This window comes from Eumetopias jubatus, unplaced genomic scaffold (genome assembly GCF_037043125.1).
Source record: "Eumetopias jubatus isolate StellerSeaLion01/CBP00866 unplaced genomic scaffold, mEumJub1_p1.0 scaffold_3, whole genome shotgun sequence".
NCBI classification, from domain to species: domain Eukaryota; kingdom Metazoa; phylum Chordata; class Mammalia; order Carnivora; family Otariidae; genus Eumetopias; species Eumetopias jubatus.
The window spans coordinates 181,969,203-181,990,310 of NW_028274809.1; the positions used below are offsets into that span (position 1 = coordinate 181,969,203).

General features: G+C 48.1%; 1 protein-coding gene across 1 annotated transcript in view; it reads right to left on the bottom strand.

The window, feature by feature from the left end:
• Positions 1-21,108, bottom strand: part of STK24 (serine/threonine kinase 24) — a 109,277-nt gene that overhangs the window by 17,876 nt on the left and 70,293 nt on the right. Inside the window, exons 3-5 of the mRNA XM_028112089.2 lie at positions 8,980-9,036; positions 3,561-3,669; positions 3,092-3,249 (exon numbers count right to left, since the gene is read on the bottom strand). Coding sequence (XP_027967890.1) covers positions 3,092-3,249; positions 3,561-3,669; positions 8,980-9,036 — 324 coding nt within the window. The remainder of the gene's footprint in view (positions 1-3,091; positions 3,250-3,560; positions 3,670-8,979; positions 9,037-21,108) is intronic.

Sequence of the window (21,108 nt, forward strand, 5' to 3'; positions counted from 1 at the left end):
GGACAATCATGATCTAGTAATGCTGTGTTTAGATTAAGAACTGAAACCAACCAACATAAGATGCCCTTTATGTACAAACACTTCAGGACACCTAAGGAGTCTAGACAAATGACAAGGGGTCAAAGACACTGCTTTAAGAGGTCATTACATTAAACAAGGTTCTAGACGTACATAAAACTAAGGCTTACATTCCCTTTGGTCAGTAAGATGAGGATGCTAGTGAGGCAGGTGCATTCTAGCCTTATCCCAACCTGACCTTCCTTTGAAAATCAGTGAGTATACCAAAAATGAGTATGATGGGAGCAAGGGGTCCTAACAATGGTAACAGAATCCTGCCACAGACTAATGGGGCAAACGTCGGGATGGACACCTAAGGAAAAGAATGGAAAGGGCAACTGGAAAGAAACCAAATACGTTTGTGTATCAGGAGACCACAGTAACTACAATGCCCCCCTCCAAGAGCACCTACGGCCCTGCCAGGCAAGCCTCTGAGAAGGGAGGCAGTCTCTAGAAGGATATCCACAGAACAAACGCAGAAAAAGCCCCTTTGTGATAAAAGCTGCTAGCCCAGAGCCACACCTAATGGGAGGGAACTAATGTCACTTCATCCCCAAGGCCCCAGACTCAGACTAGACATCAGCCTTATCTGCACTTTCCACACCTCCTGGGTCAACAAATCTGGGAAGCAAACTTCACATCAACATAATTTTTGCACATGATTTCCAGTTGAGAGGTGCTGAATGTGACGCAGGCAAATGAAAGATTTAGCTTTTGACATAGGCCAGAGTAAAAGGTATAGTTAAAGGTCAGCGAGAAGAGTGGCATACCTTTTCATGCTCCCCGACCATGTGTGCACCCCCTAAGCTGAAGACAGCGCCTTTAAATCTACCTAGAAAAACACCGCAACACCTACTAATAGGATTCGAGTGTTCTGATCTTGACAAAAACTCCAGGGAAAAAGGTGGCCAAGCCTTATGATGCAGGAAAATCTCCCCTGCTAGAGGTCACATCTTGGGCAAACGTCCAGAGTGGCCCCGGAGGAGGAAGATAGACGGGAAGGGGAAGGTCAAGTGAGCCGTTTAATCCTGAAAATAGAAGATCTGAATCCGGATTCACAAGCACCGTGGTTGAGCAGCTCATTTACTAGAAAGAGAAGAGAGTAATCAGTGCAAAGTCATCAGAGGAGTTCAGAAATGTAGATTCTAGTGCCTACCAAAATCTCGATCTACAAACTCTGATAAACGGGCCTCAGCCTAAAATAAAGAGAAAGGACTGAACACAAAAGCTCCTGTCAAGTCCTAAAATGACAGCACCCCAACAGAAGTGGCTGCAGAGATTGTTCTGGAGGTGACCCCTCACACAGGGCAGCACGCTAACAAGCAACAAGCAAATGAAGACTACACAGCTCTATCACACTGGGGGCTGAGGGCTCAACAGTCACCTTCGGGCCACGGCCACCAAGGCCATGGGGAGGACGAGGGCAGTCACGGCCGCCACAACAACTCAAAAGTGAGAGCGCCAGGTCCGTCTCTGCCAGGCTAGCCCAGGGACGCCTGCGACTCTGGTACCACATGGGATCGCTCAACAGCTGCACGCCCACAACGGTGCCCTGCGGGCGGGAGGCAAGGCTACTCTGTGCTCCAGGTGCTGTGCTTAACGAGGTGGGAAGTCTGCTGCAGATGGAGAAGATTTCCCTTTAAAAAGAGGAAACAACGCCTGGCCTGTATACGTATGTGAGTTAAATATTTGTTTGCCTAGAAACTGCTGCTTCAGAAGAGCCAATTCTCTGTGGACCGTGTGAAGACTATTCTGGGTACAATCTGAGGACGCGCAGTCTGCAGGGAGAGGGGAGTTAAATCAGAGATCCCTGAGGCAGGGTCCTTAGGTTTTTTAGTCTAATACTAATTAGTTTAAGAAGCTGAAGGGGCGCCTGGGTGGCTCACTTGGTTGAGTGTCCGACTCTTGGTTTCGGCTCAGGTCACGATCTCAGGGTCATGAGACCGAGCCCCATGCTGGGCTCCATGCTCAGCGGGAAGTCTGCTTGAGGATTCTCTCTCCCTCTCCCCGCCCCCCGTCCCTGAGTGTGTGAGTGTGCTGTGCGCTCTCTCTAAATAAGTAAGTAAATAATAAATAAATAAATCAGGGGCGCCTGGGTGGCTCAGTCAGTTAAGCGTCTGCCTTCAGCTCAGGTCATGATCCCGGGGTCCTGGGATGGAGCCCCATGTCCCTGCTCGGCGGGGAGTCTGCTTCTCCCTCTCCTCCCCACCTGTGCGCTGTCACTATCTTCTCTCTCTCTCAGATAAATAAAATCTTTAAAATAAATAAATCTTAAAAAAAAAAAATGAAGATGAAGACAAAGACGAAAAAACGTGAAGGCACCGGGGAAAACAGAACCCAGGAAAAACTGGGAGAGTACAATGTATGACAGGTAAAAAGGCTAGAAGAGAGGAATTATGGTTTGCCTCATGTTGGGAAGGAGCCTCTCAGAATAACGACCCTGAGATTTAAAAATAATGAGAGGAACAATCTGTAGCAATCAATAAAAGCATATTCTTTCCAGATTCTGGTCTTGTATTTTTGTGGACTCTTCATTTCTTTTGTGGGACCCCCTTTCTCTGCCTGTCCCCGAAATATTGCTCAGACTTCTGCCCAGGGTCCCCTGGCGTCATCCACACCGCTCAGGCTCCGAGCACCACCTCTACCCGGGACAACCTCCCACAACCTCTCTGCGGACCCACGTGCCCACGTGCCCCCACCCAGACGTCTCGGCAGGCCCGAACCCGTTCCTGTCTGGCCACGTGGTCCTCTGTTCCTCCACACCCACCTCCCAACGTGCTCCTTCCCAGTGTTGCCCACCGCCATCAGGCACACAGTGTTTAAGGTACAAACCTCATCAACTGTGGGCTGGATAGATAAAGGACATTAAATGATGCAGCAGGGAGAGCTGAAGCCCGTTTTTAACCAAGGTCTGAGAGAACTACCGTTATGTCCTACTTCAAGGAACTCGCCTGGCTGCACTGGAAAAGCTGTAAGGCTGAAGCAAAAGAGGACAAGCCCCTAGAGCCAGCGGACATGAAGAGCCGGGCCTTACCTTTGAGTCGTAGGCTGACTGTTTAATGACCTCGGGCGCCATCCAGAAAGGGGTGCCCACGAAGGTATTCCTTTTTATCTGGGTATCCGTCAGCTGGCCCGCCACCCCAAAATCAGCCAGCTTCACCTCGCCGTGCTCAGAGAGCAGAACATTGGCAGCTGTGAAATAAAACCCAAGACGCCTCCTGACGTTATTCGCGGTGTGGCTCCACCCGTTCTCGCTCCGGGAGCACGCGCGTCCTGCTCTCGCCAGGAGATCACATGCTCGCCAAGAGCAGGCACCAAAGGTACGCTTTTGGGGAGATCCCCCTGAAAGCCACCCCCAACCCGAGGCATGTTGAAGGATCTCTCCAAACACACGCAGGAGAACCTCCCTCGAGGAGAGACGTACCAGCTAAATTCCACTGCACGTTCCCAAGAACAATGAAGCCTTAGGACTTCAGAGGAATACGAGCAAGAGGTTTTCTTACCTTTAATATCTCTATGAATCTTCTTCTCTGAATGCAAATAATCAAGTCCTTTCAGTATTTCTCTTAATATGGTAGCGATCTGAGTTTCGTCTAAAGGGCCAGGTTCTAACTAATAAGAAAAGAATGATTAGTGTTACTTAAATGGTCATATTAATTTTTAAAAAAGATCTTATTTGAGAGAGAGAGAGAGAGAGACAGAGAGAGCATGAGCTGGGGGAGGGGCAGAGGGAGAGGGAGAAGCAGGCTCCCCGCTGAGCAGGGAGCCCAATGCAGGACTCGATCCCAGGACCCTGAGATCATGACCCGAGCCAAAGGCAGATGCTTAACCGACTGAGTCACCCAGGCGCCCCTTAAATGATCATCTTAGAAGTAGTCTGAGATGATAGAACAAAGGCACATGTTACATGGTCAAGATTAAAACCTAAAAACTTCTTCAGTCCAGAAGAGACATTTTGCCTGAACAATTAAAACATATTGAAAGGACTGAAAGGACGCGCCCCTGCCCAAGTAAAGAAAGCAGCAGGGAAAGACTTTGCAGAAGTCTTTGTTCCAGGGTCCACCGAGACAGTGGGGGCCACTACAATTGCAGCATGGCCTAATATTAATCAACAGGCCATCTCACTGCTTTAAATCACGTTGCATATTCATTTTGAAGTCTGTCAGACACCTCCGCCTGATCGAGTTGACTGCTTCAGGGCGCACGGTTCCTTCTTAGCGAGATTCCAAGGCCATCCCTGACGCTCTCCTGCAGAACGGACTGAGCTAGTCCCTACAGATCTTTCCGACTCTGGCTGTCTGCTGCTGCACTGCGAGCCTCCCAATCCACCCCAGTTGGCTTTCTTCTCCTTCTAGCACTCTCTGACACACAGTTTAATGGACTCTCTTCTCTCAGCAGAATATGGCTCCGTGCCAGGGGGATTTCCTTCTGCCTTGTTCACTGCAGAAACTTCCAGTGGCTGGAACAGCGCCTGACACGTCGCAGACACACAACAAATATTTTCTGAATGAAAAATGAATTCACCTGAAATCTATCACGTTTTAAGTTACCGAGTCTTCAACTGCATGATACCTATTACATTCCTAAGTCAGGGCACCCTGGAAGCAGAGAGAACTTGAGAAATTATTTACACACGTGGTTTTCACACCAGAACCCAGCGTTTCCTCACAGCGCCTGCTAGGGCTTCCATGGGGATCCTAGGAACATTTTATTTCAATGTATTATCTTTCAAACTAAAAAAAAAACAAAAACAAAAACAAAAACCCAAAAGATCAAGCACACTCACATGTATGCATTCAAAATAAAATATATGCCTATTTTACTCTAACATTCATGGCTCTTAATAACTCAGCTATACTAGGGGTGCCTGGCTGGCTCAGTCGCAAGAGCATGTGACTCTTGATCTTGGGGTTGTGGGTTCAAACCCCATGTTGGGTGTAGAAATTAAAAAAACAAACAAAAAAAAACTAAGCTGTATAATGTCTAATACTATTCTTCACACCAGATCCCATCTTTTGCTGCTCACATGGTAGATTAAAGGTATCGATTGCATTTTTTTTTTTTTTTTTTAAGTCAAAAAGGATGCAACACCAGGAAAGAGGAAGAGAAAGCTCCAAGGGACACACCCTGCAACAGCATTAGTCTATCTTCCTCCAGAGAGAGACAGGCTCATGCCCGGACAACAGGACCGGGAAGTCCACGCGTGGGACAGCCCCTCGGTGAGTCACAAAAAGCAAACCTATGTGAATTCCACAGATGAAGTTAATGAAGCCTTTCAGTTGTGTCCTTCGATCTGTCTTATCCTCGGAGCCCAAGATTTACCTATATGCCATGCTGCAGACTAGGATTCTCGAGCTGGTCTGGAAGCCAACCATCTTCACCCTGTAGCAAAGTCACTTTCCTCTCTTGGGCCACCTCCAAATGTATAAAACAGCAAGAGGGGATCAGGCTTGCGGTTCTCCTGAGCTCCGACCCGGACACCGCTGCTACCTGAAAGGGCTCGGCGGCAGAGGCCTGAGAAGGCACTCTCACGCCCAGACCGCTCCCTACTGCCTGCAACCACCACACCCCGCTTCCCACCAGAGAAAATCCAGGCAATTCTATCTTTGTCTCCCATCCCCACCTGGAGCCGGCCTCCATGTGGAACCCCGATTCCAGAATGAAAAGCAAGCCCCCCCAAATTAACTACCAGACATGGCCAAAAGGCAACGTCAGCCGAAGGAGGGTGCCCATCTTCCTGTCCCAGGCCACGGTGTCCTTAAGATTCAATGTGAGGAATTTGACCACTGTCTAAGAGCCTAAGTAAAAAGACCTGATAACCATAATGCAGAGTGAAAAAGCAAAAAACAAAATCTGCACACCATACTTCAACATGCTTATGGCCAAGAATGCGGAGGGGTTACAGAGACAGCCGACTACCTCTGAACAGACTGGAACTTTAGACAGGTTTCATTCTGTTCGGGACTGAACTGCTGTGCCGACCCCACCACTGAAAATGCCAATGTTGAAAACCTACCACCCAATGCGATGGTTTTAGGAGGTGCAGCCTCCGGATGGTGATCAGATCGTGTGTGTGGAGTTCTCACGAACAGGGTTAGTGCCCGTATCAAGGAGAGGCCAGGGCGCTCGCTCTGGGGCTCTCTGCTCTCCCTCATGCAAGGATACAAGACGCCACCTACAGGAAGCGAGCCTCACAAGACACCAGATCTGCCCGTGCCTTGACCTTGGACTTCCCAGGCTCCAGGACTGTGAGAAGTAAGTGTTTGTTGGTTAAGCCCCCAGTCCACAGTAATTTGCCACGGTAGTCCAATCTGTGTCAGTGACTGAGTACATGAAGAGAAACGATGAACCTAGAGAGGAAAAGATGAAGAAAGGCCAGCAAGACTGACATGCTCAAGGGGACGGCATGGCCCTCTCCTTGAACAAGGCACCCCTGGCCACCTTTCCCTCCATGGGCCCTGACATGTGGGGCTCCTCCAAAGTCACACATACACATCATTAGCACTATGCGTCTTACCAGAGAGATATTTAATAAAAGCAAGGTTAATTTTTCAGAAAAATGCCCCAAATCCATATATTCAATTACATGGTTACACAAATTTTTACATGCAACAATATTCTCATTCTTAAAATCTTTTGTAAGTAATAGACTCTCGCAAAACAATCCTAATAGTTTTCAACATTCAAAAAGTAATTCTTGTCTCCTATTATTAAATGCGTCCTCATCTTTGCAGGTTGGGGACAGGCCAACAGCAAGGGGACATAAGATACAACAAAGTCAAAAGTCAGAGGGACGGGAAGGACAGCGTGGGGCCACGGAAGGCCGTCGGCTTTGCAGCTGGGCACAACGAGGTCCAAAGTCCAGCTCTATTTGCTAGCTGGGACACCCAACCTCTGAGCGCCTCCGTCTTCTCCTCAATTAAAATGAGATGATCAGGGATGTCCAAAGAAGGATGCCTGGCTCTTATCAGCAGAGCCATTAATGTGGACGGTGGATGGCAGTTTGCTCGGACTGATACAAGATTTTTTTTTTTTTTTTTTTAAGTGGAGAGTTCTATACCTCCTTCCAATTGTAATGTCTAAAATTTCACAGACTTCAAAGCTCCAACGACAGTTGCCACTAAATAAATTACTGTGGCATTAAGAATGAATAAACCAGAGCACTGAGAGACTACAGCTTCTTCTCTGAAGGGCTCAGTGTTGGAGGAGAGCGTCCCGGCAAACAACTTCATGTGTGCCACAGGGAGATGCACTCAGGATGACAGTAAATCTAATTACCCAAAATCAGATTATTTTCTACATTCCTGTAGCATTTCCCAAAACAGTCAAAAATGAAAAGCTCTTTGTGTCATGTGTATATTTATGGAAAAGATGGAAAGCAAGTCACAAAATTTATCCAGCTGTTCTGTTGCTCTTCTCGTTTTAATACAATTGTTAATACTGTATTAAATTTTTTCTTGAAATTTCCTTTTGAACACTACTTTGACTAATTGCTTTTATGGTTTATAACATTATGTGCTATTTTAAAATTGGGTACGTAATACTTTTAGAGATACGTAAGGTTTTAGAGGTTTACCTTCCCCCCCCAAAAAACTACTAACTGCTACTCCCACTGTGAGAAAGGAATCTCCTTTTAACCAAAGGACACTTCTTTCCTTAGTGGGTAAAATCTGTGTTAAGACTACAACCACTAAAACACATGGGCTGCTTCTAGGAACCACTCTGAGGAACAGTGAAAACTGCAGGCCCATCATCCTGACAATGGTCTGCCGGGCCATTCTAACACGAAAGTGACAGACGAGGCCTGTCCCAGAAACTACCACTCACCCCAAAGCCAGCCCTACCAGGATAGGTAGGAAGAGGGCTGAGTACACTGATTTCACTGTTTAACCACCGTGGGGACAAGATGTCAACTGCTAAACAACAGCGTGAGTTTTTAAAACTTTCTTCTGCATATACTGTGCTTCTAGGACAACTTAAGCAATGCTTATGATTCACTGGTTATTTGTAAGCATCTGGCCGGAAGCCAACATGTGGCCACATTTTACCAAGAGCAGCAAGCTGCAGACTATGGCCTCTGAGGTCAGCCCCTCACTCGCTTCCACTAGCTCACACATGGACTGGCACGGCAGGCCCAGGCCAGGTAGGAGACAAGACCCCGGGGTGGGCCCAGCTCCACCGTCAACGCGCCGCAAGCGCCAGCAGGAAGAGAAACAGAAGCGCACCTGCGCCTGGCCTGACCACGGCTCCGACAGGTGACACCGTCCTGCCGTCACACATCGCCTGCCCGTCTTACTCCTGAAATCAAGCAAGTTTTAAAAGTCCTGATTCTAATTAGTTACGTTACATGCATATTTTGGAAGCCAAGCCACTATCTGAAATGAGAAACAATAATGGGATCTCAGTTCCACAAAAGTTAAAACCAGTTTGGAAGACAAGCTACCAAACTGTTCTTAAGTAAGACAATGACAGGCAAAATCCTTCACGGCTTGTATGAACAAATTCACTGGCTTCCCAGGAAACAGCAAAACTGGTTTCAAAAGTAGAACTAGCGGCACCTGGGGGGCTCAGTCAGTTGAGCGTCCTGATTGGCTTTTGGCTCAGGTCATGATCGCAGGGTCGTGGGATCCAGCCCCCTGTAGGGCTCTGCACGCAGCAGGGAGTCTGCTGGAGATTCTCTCCCTCTGCCCTCCCCCAACTCACGCATGGTTTCTCTCTCAAATCTTAAAAAAAAAGGGGGGGGGACTATAATTTTCAGTAATATTATTAGAAACAGAAACAGATATTATAAGGAATATTTTGTTCCTTTTCATGCAACTGAAGAGGGAAACACAAGTGGATAAAAACAGAATTACCCTTACAACCAAGATTTACTGAGAACTTTGATGCGTATTTAGGCATTGGGGTGGGGGGGATACTTACAAGATCTAGTGCGGAGCCTCCACCAAGGTATTCCATTATTATCCACAATTTAGTGTCCTACAGAAACAAAAAGAGGGAAATTATTTTTTAAAAAAAACAGAAAAAAATTTAAATAATCTCAGGGTTTTTTTTTCCCATTGTTATTTTGGAACTGGAAATGTTCACAAATACGTAACAGCAAGAAAAGCCTGTGCAAGTGAGTCCCTTGCAGGAAAAGCCACCACGACATCATTTGGCTTTCACGGCGTGTGCAGGCCTGCATCAGAAGCTTGGAGGCAGCATGTTCTGCACCTGTTGGACCAGAATCTCTGAAGAGGGGATTGGGGGCAGGGGCGGGGGTGGGGCCTTCCCCTTTCGAACAACCTCAGTCAGTGATCCTAAGGAACAGCTGGGTTTGGGAACCAGTCCCCAAAGCCCATCACAGGGCCAGCAGCGGTCACACATGTCTGTCGTCCCCCCCCCCGCCCCCCACCCCTGCCAAGGTGTCAGGAGCACACAGCCCCGGGGACAGGTCAGCACTCCCTGCGAGCTGACGGAAGGCAACGCTCCCGAGGGGCGACAGCAGCGCAGCCTTTCATCCGCCCCCTTGTTTCGTAGAAAGGCAGCCAATTTTCAACAGCCCCAAAGCACCACAGTTTTCAGGGACGAGCAGGCCCCAGCCCAAGTCTTGAGTTTGTGTCCTCACCGGTGTCCACTCTGTCTTTTCCCTTCGTCTCTCCTGAAGCCACTCAACTCCATGACTTCCAGAGCTCTTGTTTTAACAACACAAATCCCAAAGCGGTACTCCCCTGAAAACCAAGCAGCAAGCAAGCAAACCTCCGCCCTGTGCTCAGGGAGGGAGCACTCAGGGATGAGCCAGACCAGGCCTGGGGTCCTGACCCCTCCTGATAACCTGAGGGATTCAGGGAGTTGTTTCCTCTCCAGGCTTCTGACCTAACCAAGTGCCCAGTCCACAGCAAGCAGGCAAGATTGACAACCAGTGACGTGGACGCTCATCACAGCTACTGGTGGAGAGTAACCCGTGAGTGACACTGGGGCTGGGCACCTGCCACACCCCGGTGTGCATGGGTGCACTTACAGCGGCAGGCTTCGTTACTAACTCAATCCCTTATGCTAGCTGTAGCAGGCATGGAAAGAGCTCTCTGGCCCCTTCAGGGTGGAAGCGAGCCCTTCCGCTTCAGCAGAAGTCGGGAAAACCCTCCCTTGCTTCCCTCCCCCACACCCTGTGCTCACTTTTACTTTAGCAACTACTGGTCTGATGTTCATTTTAGATTCACTTGTCTGTTTCCCACCAACAGCAAACTAAGTGCCTGGGGACAGTGTCTGGCACCGTCGAGCTCAGTACATGTTAATTACCGCGCACTGTGGTCAAGGAAGGGTAAATCGTGTTGACCATATACTCGTCGCTTCAGAGAGGCAATGATACACACCACATTTGTAAAATATAATCCTTGTAAAATTTCAAATAAATTCTGACATCCGGAGTCAATTCTATGATATTCTAAACAGTCCAAGTTCTACTGCATGGAGAACACTTTCTCAAGCTTTTAAATGCCCTTGACGTCTAGTACAACAAAGACAATTTCAGCAGAGATTGGACAGGGCCCAGAAGCCTGAAATGAGGTGTTTGGGATCCACCTTCTAGATACAAACATTTTACCCCCTCAGTAACCACCCAGTCATGGGGCACCTTCTCTGAACAGGCACACTCGCCCCCTCGTTCTGATTCCAAGAGAACTTCCCGCCAGAAAGACTGTTCTCTGACCTTCCTTCCATTGTGTAAACGAGCCCGATGACAGGTAGACCTCCAGAGCCCCTGCTCCTGGAGAGATGTCTGTGTTGCTCCTTCTAGGCATTCCAAAAGCATCCTGTCTGACAGAAATAAATTATTCCAGGGAAATGACCGATACCATTTTGGATAACACGGGAACTCTTAAATTCGTTTTCTACTACAAACTTGGAACTTTACATTTCTATTTCCGTTCCCTTTGTCACAGTGCTGACCCAGCTCCCATCCTGCGGACGTCATGGGTGTGAAGGCGGACTCGGCGGGTCGTCGCCCTCACGTCATTCCCATCTGCGGCCAGCTGTGACCAGGACTCCCCGAGAGAGGACCGGGCTGACCCGCAACAAGACACAAGTGACCACACCTCAGCCGCCTGCCCTTCCAGAGCCCCACGCTCCTAAACCCCTGCGGGGTTAGCCCAGCAGGTAACTACCTACCAAGGAAACAGAAAATAACCCTTGCAACGTGCCACTCTTCTCCTTTCAGGGAGCCATGCCAGGTGATAAAGTGACCCATTACCCATGTCGTCCTACTACCTCAGGGGCATGTAACCCACAGCAGCACGCGCGGCGAACCAAGTGCTCCCCAGCTGAAAGGCTAAAACCCCACCCTTTCACTGTAAAGGCTTCACCTTCTGGAGGAAGAGGGAGTGAAAGACCAGCCCTGCCTCCACTTTTATCCAGCTCATTCCTGGTAGCAGACGTGCTGGGGTCTGAAGGCTGTCCCAACACAAGGGCCACCGGATCCGAGGGCACTTGGGAGAACAGCGTTAGGTCATGCCTTTTAAATACCGTGGCTAGGGGCCTATAACTAATGTGCCTTTTTCCCCCAGTTCCACTGACACCACTAGTCAGGAAAAGGTCCTGCTGGTTGACCCCTCTGGGCTGAACTGGCTCTTCCAGCTCACCGGTGTGCAGCTCACTCCGGCCCTGGAGAGGCGGCCCTGGAAGTGGGGCCAGTGACTCACCGGCCCTGCGCTCTCCGTCCTCAGGCCCCACTCCCTCGGGGGCCCAAGGGCCACAGAGCAGCTCACCCAGGGGCCAGCACCAGGAGGCAGCAATGAGCAGGACGAGCACCTGCCTTTTCCTCAGGGAGCAGGCCTTCTGGAGCCCAAGACAGACCTCCGACAACTGTTCCACAAACGCTGTCATGAGTAGATGCCAGGAGAGGGTAAAGCAGGGACCTGCCAGATCTCAGAGTTAGAACCAAGTCTAAGATGAGCCCAAATGCGGAGATGGCACTGGGGTTGGGGGCGAAGCAGAGGCAGGCGACAAGGGGGGCAAGTGCAGGTCAGCCAGCAGAAACGAAGCCGTAAGGCAGAGAAGAGAGGACACCAAGGACCTGCCGGAGGGAAGGCACGGAGGGGAGGGCGCCCTGGTGCAGAGTGACCTCAGCGGTGTGGCAGACAGAGGCCGATCTTGCAGCCTGCGCTAAACATTTCAGACTCCCCCTAACAGTCCGTGAAGGGCAGAGCAGATGCCACTTTGGAGTGAGCCCTGGATGTAGGTGGGAAAGGAGCCAGAGAGTAGTTACAGGCTCCTGCAGAGCCCAGGGAGAGGTGGCGTGGCTGTGGTGTCATCGGGAGCCGCTGAGGAGGCAGAAGTGACGGGGCCTGGAGGCACCCAGGGAGTCAAGGTCACTTCCAGACTTGGCCTCGCTCAGACGGACACCAGGCATTGCCATCTACTGACACAGAGCCCCGGGAGGCGGGGGGGGGCGGGGGGGGGGGGGACGACAAGTTTGGACAGGTGGACGAAGGTGTCCACAGGTCATTCATGGAGCAAGAGTGAATCTCCTTTCTCTTTAAAAACAAAACAAAACAAAATACACACTGGTTTTAAAATAACTGATAGCTCGCACTAAACTGTAGTACGAATTCCTGACTGTCTCGGTGAAGCAGCCCCTCACTGGCAGGTGCCCACTCACCCTGCTCTCATCCCCACCCTCCCCACCCCTGCCCCCAGGATGCACCGAGATCCAAAGCCCACCAACCCCCGCACAGCCACTCCCCCAGCCACGAGATGTCCCGGCCGCCCTGGCCCGTGCGCGTCATGGCTCACAGGGCAGCTCCCCTGAGGACGTGCACCCAGGGTATCCCCCTCCCTGCTCAGTCCACCAGGCCCAAACGTCTGTCCTCACTCTTCCTCCTGCCTCAGAGAACGAGGTCTGTCTCATCCTCTGTCCAAGAACAGCCTGCCAACAGTGTTCTCTGTCCACTGCACCCCCTTCCACCAGTGACCCCCAGTCCCATCACTGATGCCGTCACTCTATCTGCCACCTTCCCTTGGACACTCATCCTCCTCACAGCCCCAACCCTCTGCACTCACTCCTTCTCTCCCTTTCTACAGGCTGACTCTCCCCGCCATGGTCCCGATGAGCCCTAAAAGCTCTGGGTTCTGCTTTGTTCCTCCCTCTCCTAGCTAGAATTCCCGAACCATAACCCCAGCTGCTGGTTTCTTTCCCACCAAAAGGCAAGGGTGCTAGGAATAAACTCGGCCTATCTCCCAACCTGGATGAGGACAGGGATGCTATGAAAACCGGGAAGAGAGCGAAGGGGCAGATCGTGGGATCTGGAGACACATAACCTGTACCCCATCAGGAACGCACCAGCGGGTACCATCCCACCTCCTGGGCAGGACGCACGCACAACACCAGACAGGAAAGGTCTCTTAAACTGGCCATGAGTCAGGATTCCGAGTAAGTTCTACCACCACCGATCCTAAAGCAAACGTTCACGAGGGAGTAAATGGATGAACTGGGGAGAGTGTAGGATGATGGGCTTTTGCGTCAGGCTTTCTCACCCTCAGCACTGCTGACATTTGAGGCCAGGGGAGGCTCCGTGGTCAGGGGGCTACCATGTGCATGGGTGGGTGTTGAGCAGCATCCCTGGCCCTCTCCCCACTAGATGTCAGTAACATCCCCCCAGTCCTGATCACCAACGATGTCTCCAGACATCACCGTGTCTTCTGGGGGCCAGAACCGCCCCCACTGAAAACCCCTGCACTACCCGACCAACGTCGAAAAGCTTCAAGTTATCACTGGACCACCAGTGCTGAGCGCTCATGCCCTCCTCCTTAGCAGAGCCACTGCACACCCTGAAACCTCCAGCGAAAAACTTGTCACTTATTCACTGCGAGACAGCTAAGCTTTGAGTTCCTCATCCATAAAAAGATGGTAATAATCTGCTTCTAAACCACCAAGTTCAACTGACAATATAACGACATCATGAACGTGGAAACACTTTGCAAAGTTCAAGGTACCAAACACAAAGTGCTATTAGCTTTATCAACATCATAACCCATAAATGCCTTAAAATAACCCAGTAAAACCAAAACAGCCCAATTAACAAGTTACTAAATAGTATTTCCCTGCATGGGAGTGTCTGAGCAACATAAAATCTGGAACAATGATTCATACACATTCCACACTGGAATGAAAAAAAAAAATTTATTGCCCTATAAGCCTGAGGCAAGAAGGTCTGACAAGGATGGTCTGGCTCAAGGGACACACTTGACCTGTCCTCGGTGACCAACTGCTGTCACTGCCCAGACATGAAATCACGGCCCTCATAAAACCTTCCAAATCATGACTTGTGGGGCGCTCTGAGAAAAATAAATCAGAAGAGTTCCTAAAACAAGAATGATTTTAATCAGAATAACTCCATTTTTAAAACATCACGTCAAAAAACGTAAATTATAAGCGACCTTGTGATACAATTCTCTCCTAAGTGAAAGAAAATGATTCCTTTATTTAATAAATTCACATTCCAAAATTTAAATGGTACCAAAATGTATACACTGAGAACCTTCCGTCTCACCCAGGACCCGGGCTATCCAGCCTCCATCCCCAAATTACCAACACATCTGGCGCAACCTCAGAGAAAATAGTCTACACAAATACCTATAAGCTTTCTCCCCTTTCGTGCAGATGGTATCATTCTAAGCACTGCTCTCTACCATGCTTCTCCTTAGAACATTCTATATTTGTCCATAAAGAAATTCCTCTTTTTTTTTAACCATACCTAACCCATGCCATATGGACAACGCTGAGTTGTTTCCAGTCGTTTGCTATTATGAGCCAAGTGCCAAGGAAGAACCTCACATGTTCTCATTTTGGAGAGTTCCTGGAAATCAAACTTAGGTCAAAGGAATCCATTTGAATTTTAACAAATAATAACAAATTACTCTTCAAAGAACCCGTCTCGGTTTGTACCACCTTCAGCAACGTGAGTGCGAATTTCCCTTTTCCTTCTCCAACAGTGTAACAAAACTTTTTCTTGTCATTGTCACAAGCTGAATTTCGTCCCCCTCCCAAATTCATATGCTGACGTCCTAACCCCCAGTACCTCAAAATTAGTACAGCCAACCCTTGAACACCAAGGAATTAGAGATGCTAACCCCCCCACCAGCAGTCAGATCCACATATAACTTGCAACTCCTCAAAAACTTAAAACTACGAATAGCCTGGCGTTGACCAGAAGCCTTACCGATAATATAAACAGCACAGTGTGCATGTTACATGTAATATACACAGCACTCTTATTACAATGTCTGGAGAAAAAGTTATTCAGGGAAAAAACATGGACAGAACTGTAAAAACTCTGCACCTATAAGTGGACCTGTGCAGTTCAAAGGGTCAACTCTATTCGGAGACCGGGTCTTTAAAGAGGTAGTTAAGTTAAAACTCAAGTCATCAGGGTGGGCCCTGATCCAGTGCCACTGGCATCCTTCTAGGGCATCAGGACACAGGCACACACAGCGTGAAGGCGGAGAAGTCCGGCGTCTACCAGCCAGGAGAGGGGCCTCAGAAGGGGCCAACCCCGCCGATGACCTGATCTCCGACTTCCAGCCTCCAGAACTGTGAAGAAATAAATGTCGGCTGCTTAAGGCACCCAGACTGTGGTACTCTGTTACAGCAGCCCTAGAACATGAAGACCGAATCTGTAGGTAGGAAAAAAAAATGTCTCTAAGGGCGTTTCCTTCTCTGATCGTAGGCTGAACACCTTCATATACTGAAGAGCCGTGATTCCTTCCTTCTCTGTGAACCGTCATCTATTTAGATTCTTTGTCCATTTTTCTACTGGCTTACCGGCCTTTGTTTAGAGGTAGTAACTTTTAACCCATTAGGGAAAATAGCGTCCTATCATATGAGCCACAAACACAGCATTTTCCTCATTTGGCTTTTGATTTTGCTTTTGGTAACTTCTGCTTGCAGAAATTAATTTGATGTCAACACATCAATAACATTACCACTTACAGGCAAACTTGCCCTGAATGGTTTGGAACCACTTCCCAAGAGCCTGGGATCGGTGAGCGAGCTGGTTCCCACACTCAGCACTCCCCACATTAACAAGCCCCAGGGGTTTCACGGACATCCAGAAAAAGGTTACAAGGCAAGTGAGACAGGGTGGACTCCACAGGACTAACAAAGAACAAGATTTTTACAGCAGGAATTCTAAAAGGGAGTAAGTTCTGCTCTGCATCTGCACTGCACCCAGAGGCCTCCAGATCCATGACCCGTAACAAAGGCTGAGCCCAAGAAGTATCAACAACACAGCAGGTTTTATTAAAACAATGCCAGATCACAGCCTTAAAATATGGGCGGGGGGGGGGGGGGGCAGGTGGAGATGCCTGCATGGCTCAGTCAGCATCCAACTCTTGACTTTGGCTCAGGTCATGATCTCAGGGTCCTGGGATGGAGCCCTGAGCTGAGCTCCGTGCTCAGTGGGGAGTCTGCCTGAAGAGTCTCCCTCTGCCCCTCCTCCCCACGCATGCGTGTGTGCCCTCTCTCTCAAATAAAATCTTAAAAAAAAAAAAAAAAAAAGAATATGGTTTCTAAAGCAAAGGCTACCACGGTAGAAAGGGAATCATTCACATCTAGAGAGAATGAAGCGATCACCCTGACGAGGACAGGGGAAGAGGAAAGAGAATCCAGGCTCCCCATTCCAGGCCCCAAGAGGAGGACAAAAGCGCTCCAATGCAAGGAAATTCTTCTAGTGCTGGAAACATGTATGAAGTAGGAGAAAGGCCCCTACACACAAAAATCAACTAAAAATTAAGTTGTGCTGGAAACAGCACAAAGAAAAAAAATAACAAATCAACTAAAAATTATTGGACCAAATCCTAAGATCAAAGGGAAAAAAAAAATCAAAATCTTCACTACATTTCAGCCAAAAATGATGTTGGAAACACTACACACAGGCATCCCTCATACTCTGTACTTCACAGATATCACAGTCTTCCCAACTGAAGGTCTGTGGCAACCCTGTCCTGAGGGAGTCTATCGGCGCCATTTTACCAACAGCATTGGCTCCCTCCATGTCTGTGTGTCATATTTTGGTAATCCTCACAAAATTTCAAACTTTCTCATTATTATCTTATTTCTTATGGAGATCTGTGACCAGTGATCTTTGATGTTACTCATGTCACTGTTTGGGGGCATCACGAGCCACGCCCATATAAGAGGAGGGGCATAACAAGTACATGTGGTCTGGTCCGGCAGTTCCCCCAACTTGCCAGTCCCCTGTCCCCCCCGGCCTCCCTACTCTCTGAGACGCAACAATATTGACACTAGGCCAATTAATAACCCTACGACAGCCTCTCACTGTTCAAGTGATTAAAAGAGTCGGCACGTCTCTCACTTTTAATCAAAAGCAAGAAATCATTAAGCTTAGCAAAGAAGGCATGTCAAAAGCCAAGACAGCCTTAAAGCTTGGTCTCTTGTGCCAGTAAGCCAAGTTGTGAATGCAAAAGGAACCTTCCTGAAGGAAATTAAATATGTTACTCCAGTGAATACATGAAAGATAAGAAAGGAAAACAGCCTTATGGCAGATTAGCAGTATGGAGAGTTTGAGCGGTCTGGATAGAAAAATCAAAAGAGAAACATTTCTATAAGCCAAAACCTCATCCAGAGCAAGGCCCTAACTCTCTTCAACTTGACAAAAGCTGAGAGCTGCAGAAGAAAAGTCTGAAGCTAGCAGAGAGGTAGGTTCATGAGGTTTAAGGAAAGAAGTCGTCTCCTTAAGTAAAAGTACAAGATGAAGCAGCAAGTGATGATGTAGAAATGCATCAAGTTATCCCAAAGTTTTGCTGAGATCATTAATGATGGTGGCTGCACTCAACAACAAATTTTCAATTTGGGTGAAACAGCTTTCTGCTGGAAGGAGATGCCACACTGGACCCTCGCAGCCAAGGAGGAGAACTCAGTGCTGGCTACAAAGCTTCAAAGTCCAGTCTGGGTCTCTTGTTAGGGCAAATGCAGCTGGTGGCTTGAAGGTGAAGCCTGTGCTCAGTGACTATTCCGAAAATCCTAGGGCCCTGAAGAATTTGCCAAATCTACTCTGCTGTCCTCTCTACATGAAACAACCAAACCTGAACGAGATAGCACAACTATTTACAACATGGTTTATTTAACATTTTAAGTCCACTGTTGAGACATACTACTCACAACAAAGGATTCCTGTTAAAATATTACTGCTCACTGATGATGCACCTGGTCACCCAGGAGCTCTGGTGGAGATGTGCAATAAGATTCAGAGTGTCTTCCTGTTAACAACATCCACTCTGCAGCCCAAGGAGGAAAGAATCGTTCGGACTTTCAAGTCTTATGATTTAATACATTTCATAAGACTATAGCTGCCATAGGTGGTGATTCCTCTGATGGATCCGGGCAAAGTCAAGTGAAAACCTTCTGGAAAGGATCCACCCATCCCAGATGCCACCAAGAACATTCATGATTCATGGGAAAAGGTCAAAATTATCAACACGAACAGGGAGTTTGGAAAAAGTTGATTCCAACCCTCATGGATGACACTGAGGGTTTCAAGACTTCAGGGTGGTGGAAATAGAAAGAGAACTAGAGCGAGAAGTGGACTCTGAAGATGGGACTGAATCACTGCAATCTCATGACTTAACAGACGAAGAGTTGCTCTTCATGGATGAGCAAAGAAACTGGTTTCTTGAGATGGGATCTACTCCTGGTGAAGATGCTGTGAAGACTGTTGAAATGACAGCAAAGGATTGAGAATATGACATGCACTTAGTTGATAAGGCAGCGACAGGGTTTGAGAGGACTGACTCCAGCTGGGTAAAATACTATCAAACAGCATGGCATGCTGCAGAGAAACTGCTCGTGAAAGGAAAAGTCAATCAATGCAGCAAACATCAATGTTGTTTTAAGAAACTGCCATAGCCACCCCAACCTGCAGCAACCGCCACCCTCAGCAGTCAGCAGCCATCAACATGGAGGCAAGACCCTCCACCAGCAAAAGCGTTACAGCTTGCTCAAAGCCCAGATGATGGTTAGCAATTATCAGCAATAAAGTATTTTTTAATTGAAGTATGTATACTGCTTTTTTAGACAAAGTGCTATTATTGCACACTTAGTAGACTACAGTATAAACATAACTTTTTTTTAAAGCATAACTTTTATATGCACTTGAAGACCAAAAAACGCATGCGTCTAGTTTCATTATGCAGCACTGCTTTACTGCAGTGGTCTGGAACCAAACCCGCAGCATCTCTGAGCTCTGCCCATAGAGCAAAAGCTACACAATACAGCCAAAGATTTACTCAGAGGAAAACTCACAGCATGATATATTTTCATTACCAAGCCAAACAAAAAATAAAACTAAAAATAAAGAAATGTTAAGTGTTCAACCCACAAGCTAGGAAGGAAGGAAAAAGGAAACCTAAGAAAAGCGAAGCAAGGGCACCTAGGTGGCTCAGTCGTTAAGCGTCTGCCTTCGGCTCAGGTCATGGTTCCAGGATCCTGGGATCGAGCCCCGCATCCAGGCTCCCTGCTCCTCGGGAGGCCTGCTTCTCCCTCTCCCCCTGCTTGTGTTCCCTCTCTCGCTCTCTCTGTCAAAGAAATAAAATCTTAAAAAAAAAGAAAAGAGAAGCGAAGCAAGAGTTAAAGATACATGCATAACGGAAAATTATTAAGATGAGAAATACATCTTTTTATATGACAACTTCCAGTTACTATAATCAAGAAAAAACAGGCAACACACTAATTTGCAAATATAGCAATAAAGAAAGAAAATTATAGACAATTTTCTAAATACAAATAGAAAAGATCACAATATTTCATGAATACTAAATTTGAAAATCTGGAATGAAACAGATAATTTCTTTGTAATGTATGAATTAAAATTTACTCAAGAAAGAACAAGAACTATAGGCAGAAAAGGAGTGGGGGGGGAAATGCATCACCTTCCTCTACAAACATCTGCATATAGATAGATAGCAAGCAAGAAGGGCAAATGGTTTTGCCTTTGAGTAATTTCAAACCTTGGATGAACAGAATGTATTCTAGCACTATCCTGAGGGACAGGACCTTTCATGACATCAGCACATAATCCCAACACCTGCAAGAGGCAGAGTCGGGAAAGAGCGGCAGTTCCCACTGAAGGGTGGAGCGCAGCGGAGAGGGGAGAGCGCCAGGGATGCAGTGAAGCCTGGGGGAGTAGCTGTCAGCTAATGAGGGGCACTGGCCCCAAAAGTGATTTCTAAAGAAAAAAGGTGCACTTGGAAATAAATGAATGTTAGGTGTGAGTCTCCTTATATGTAAACTCTCATCTTATACTCTAATACCACCTGCCCTACCCCTACCAACTCTCGCCTCCCGGATCTACAGAGCTCTCCTTCCGTATCTGCAGTCATTCCCTTGTGCTCCGACGACTGCCTCCTGGGAGGGAGAACAAGGCTGCGGTCCCTTGGGCCCCCTCCCAGCCCTCTGCCCACCAGGGGCTGACCTGGCCGTGAGGTGGTGGTGGGTCAGGGCATTCAGTGAAGGAGGGGAGAGCCGAGTCGTCCCCACGCTGGGGACAGGCACATTCTCCTGCACAGGGGGCAGCCACAGGCTCCCTTAGGAAGGAATAGTCCCGAGAATTTCTAGTGTCTTCCTCCTGGGTCAAGGAGGCGGGGTCCCCACCACCATTTCACATTAGTGCAAAGCCAGGCACTTCATAAGGAGTGTCTCACTTGATTCTCCCGATAATCCTGTCTACTCAGGTAATAATCCATCTTCTCTCGTTGTATAAACTGAGACGCCTGGCCAGTGGCAAGGAAGGAGAGCAGCTGGGGCGCCTATGGAGATATTCTGACGGAGTCAGACCCCGAACAGGAACCACTGTAATGAACGTCACAAGACTCCCAGCAATTTCTAAAGGAATCCAATGAGTAAAATACTTTCTAACGTCCCTGTCCATAACGTTTAACCGTTTAACTGGTTTCCTTTTATAAACCTGTGAATTCTAATCTGCCTGCCGGGAAAATACATCGATTTACAAAATGTTTGCCTGCAATTTTAAGGGATTCGCATGCCCCACACTCCAACATGCC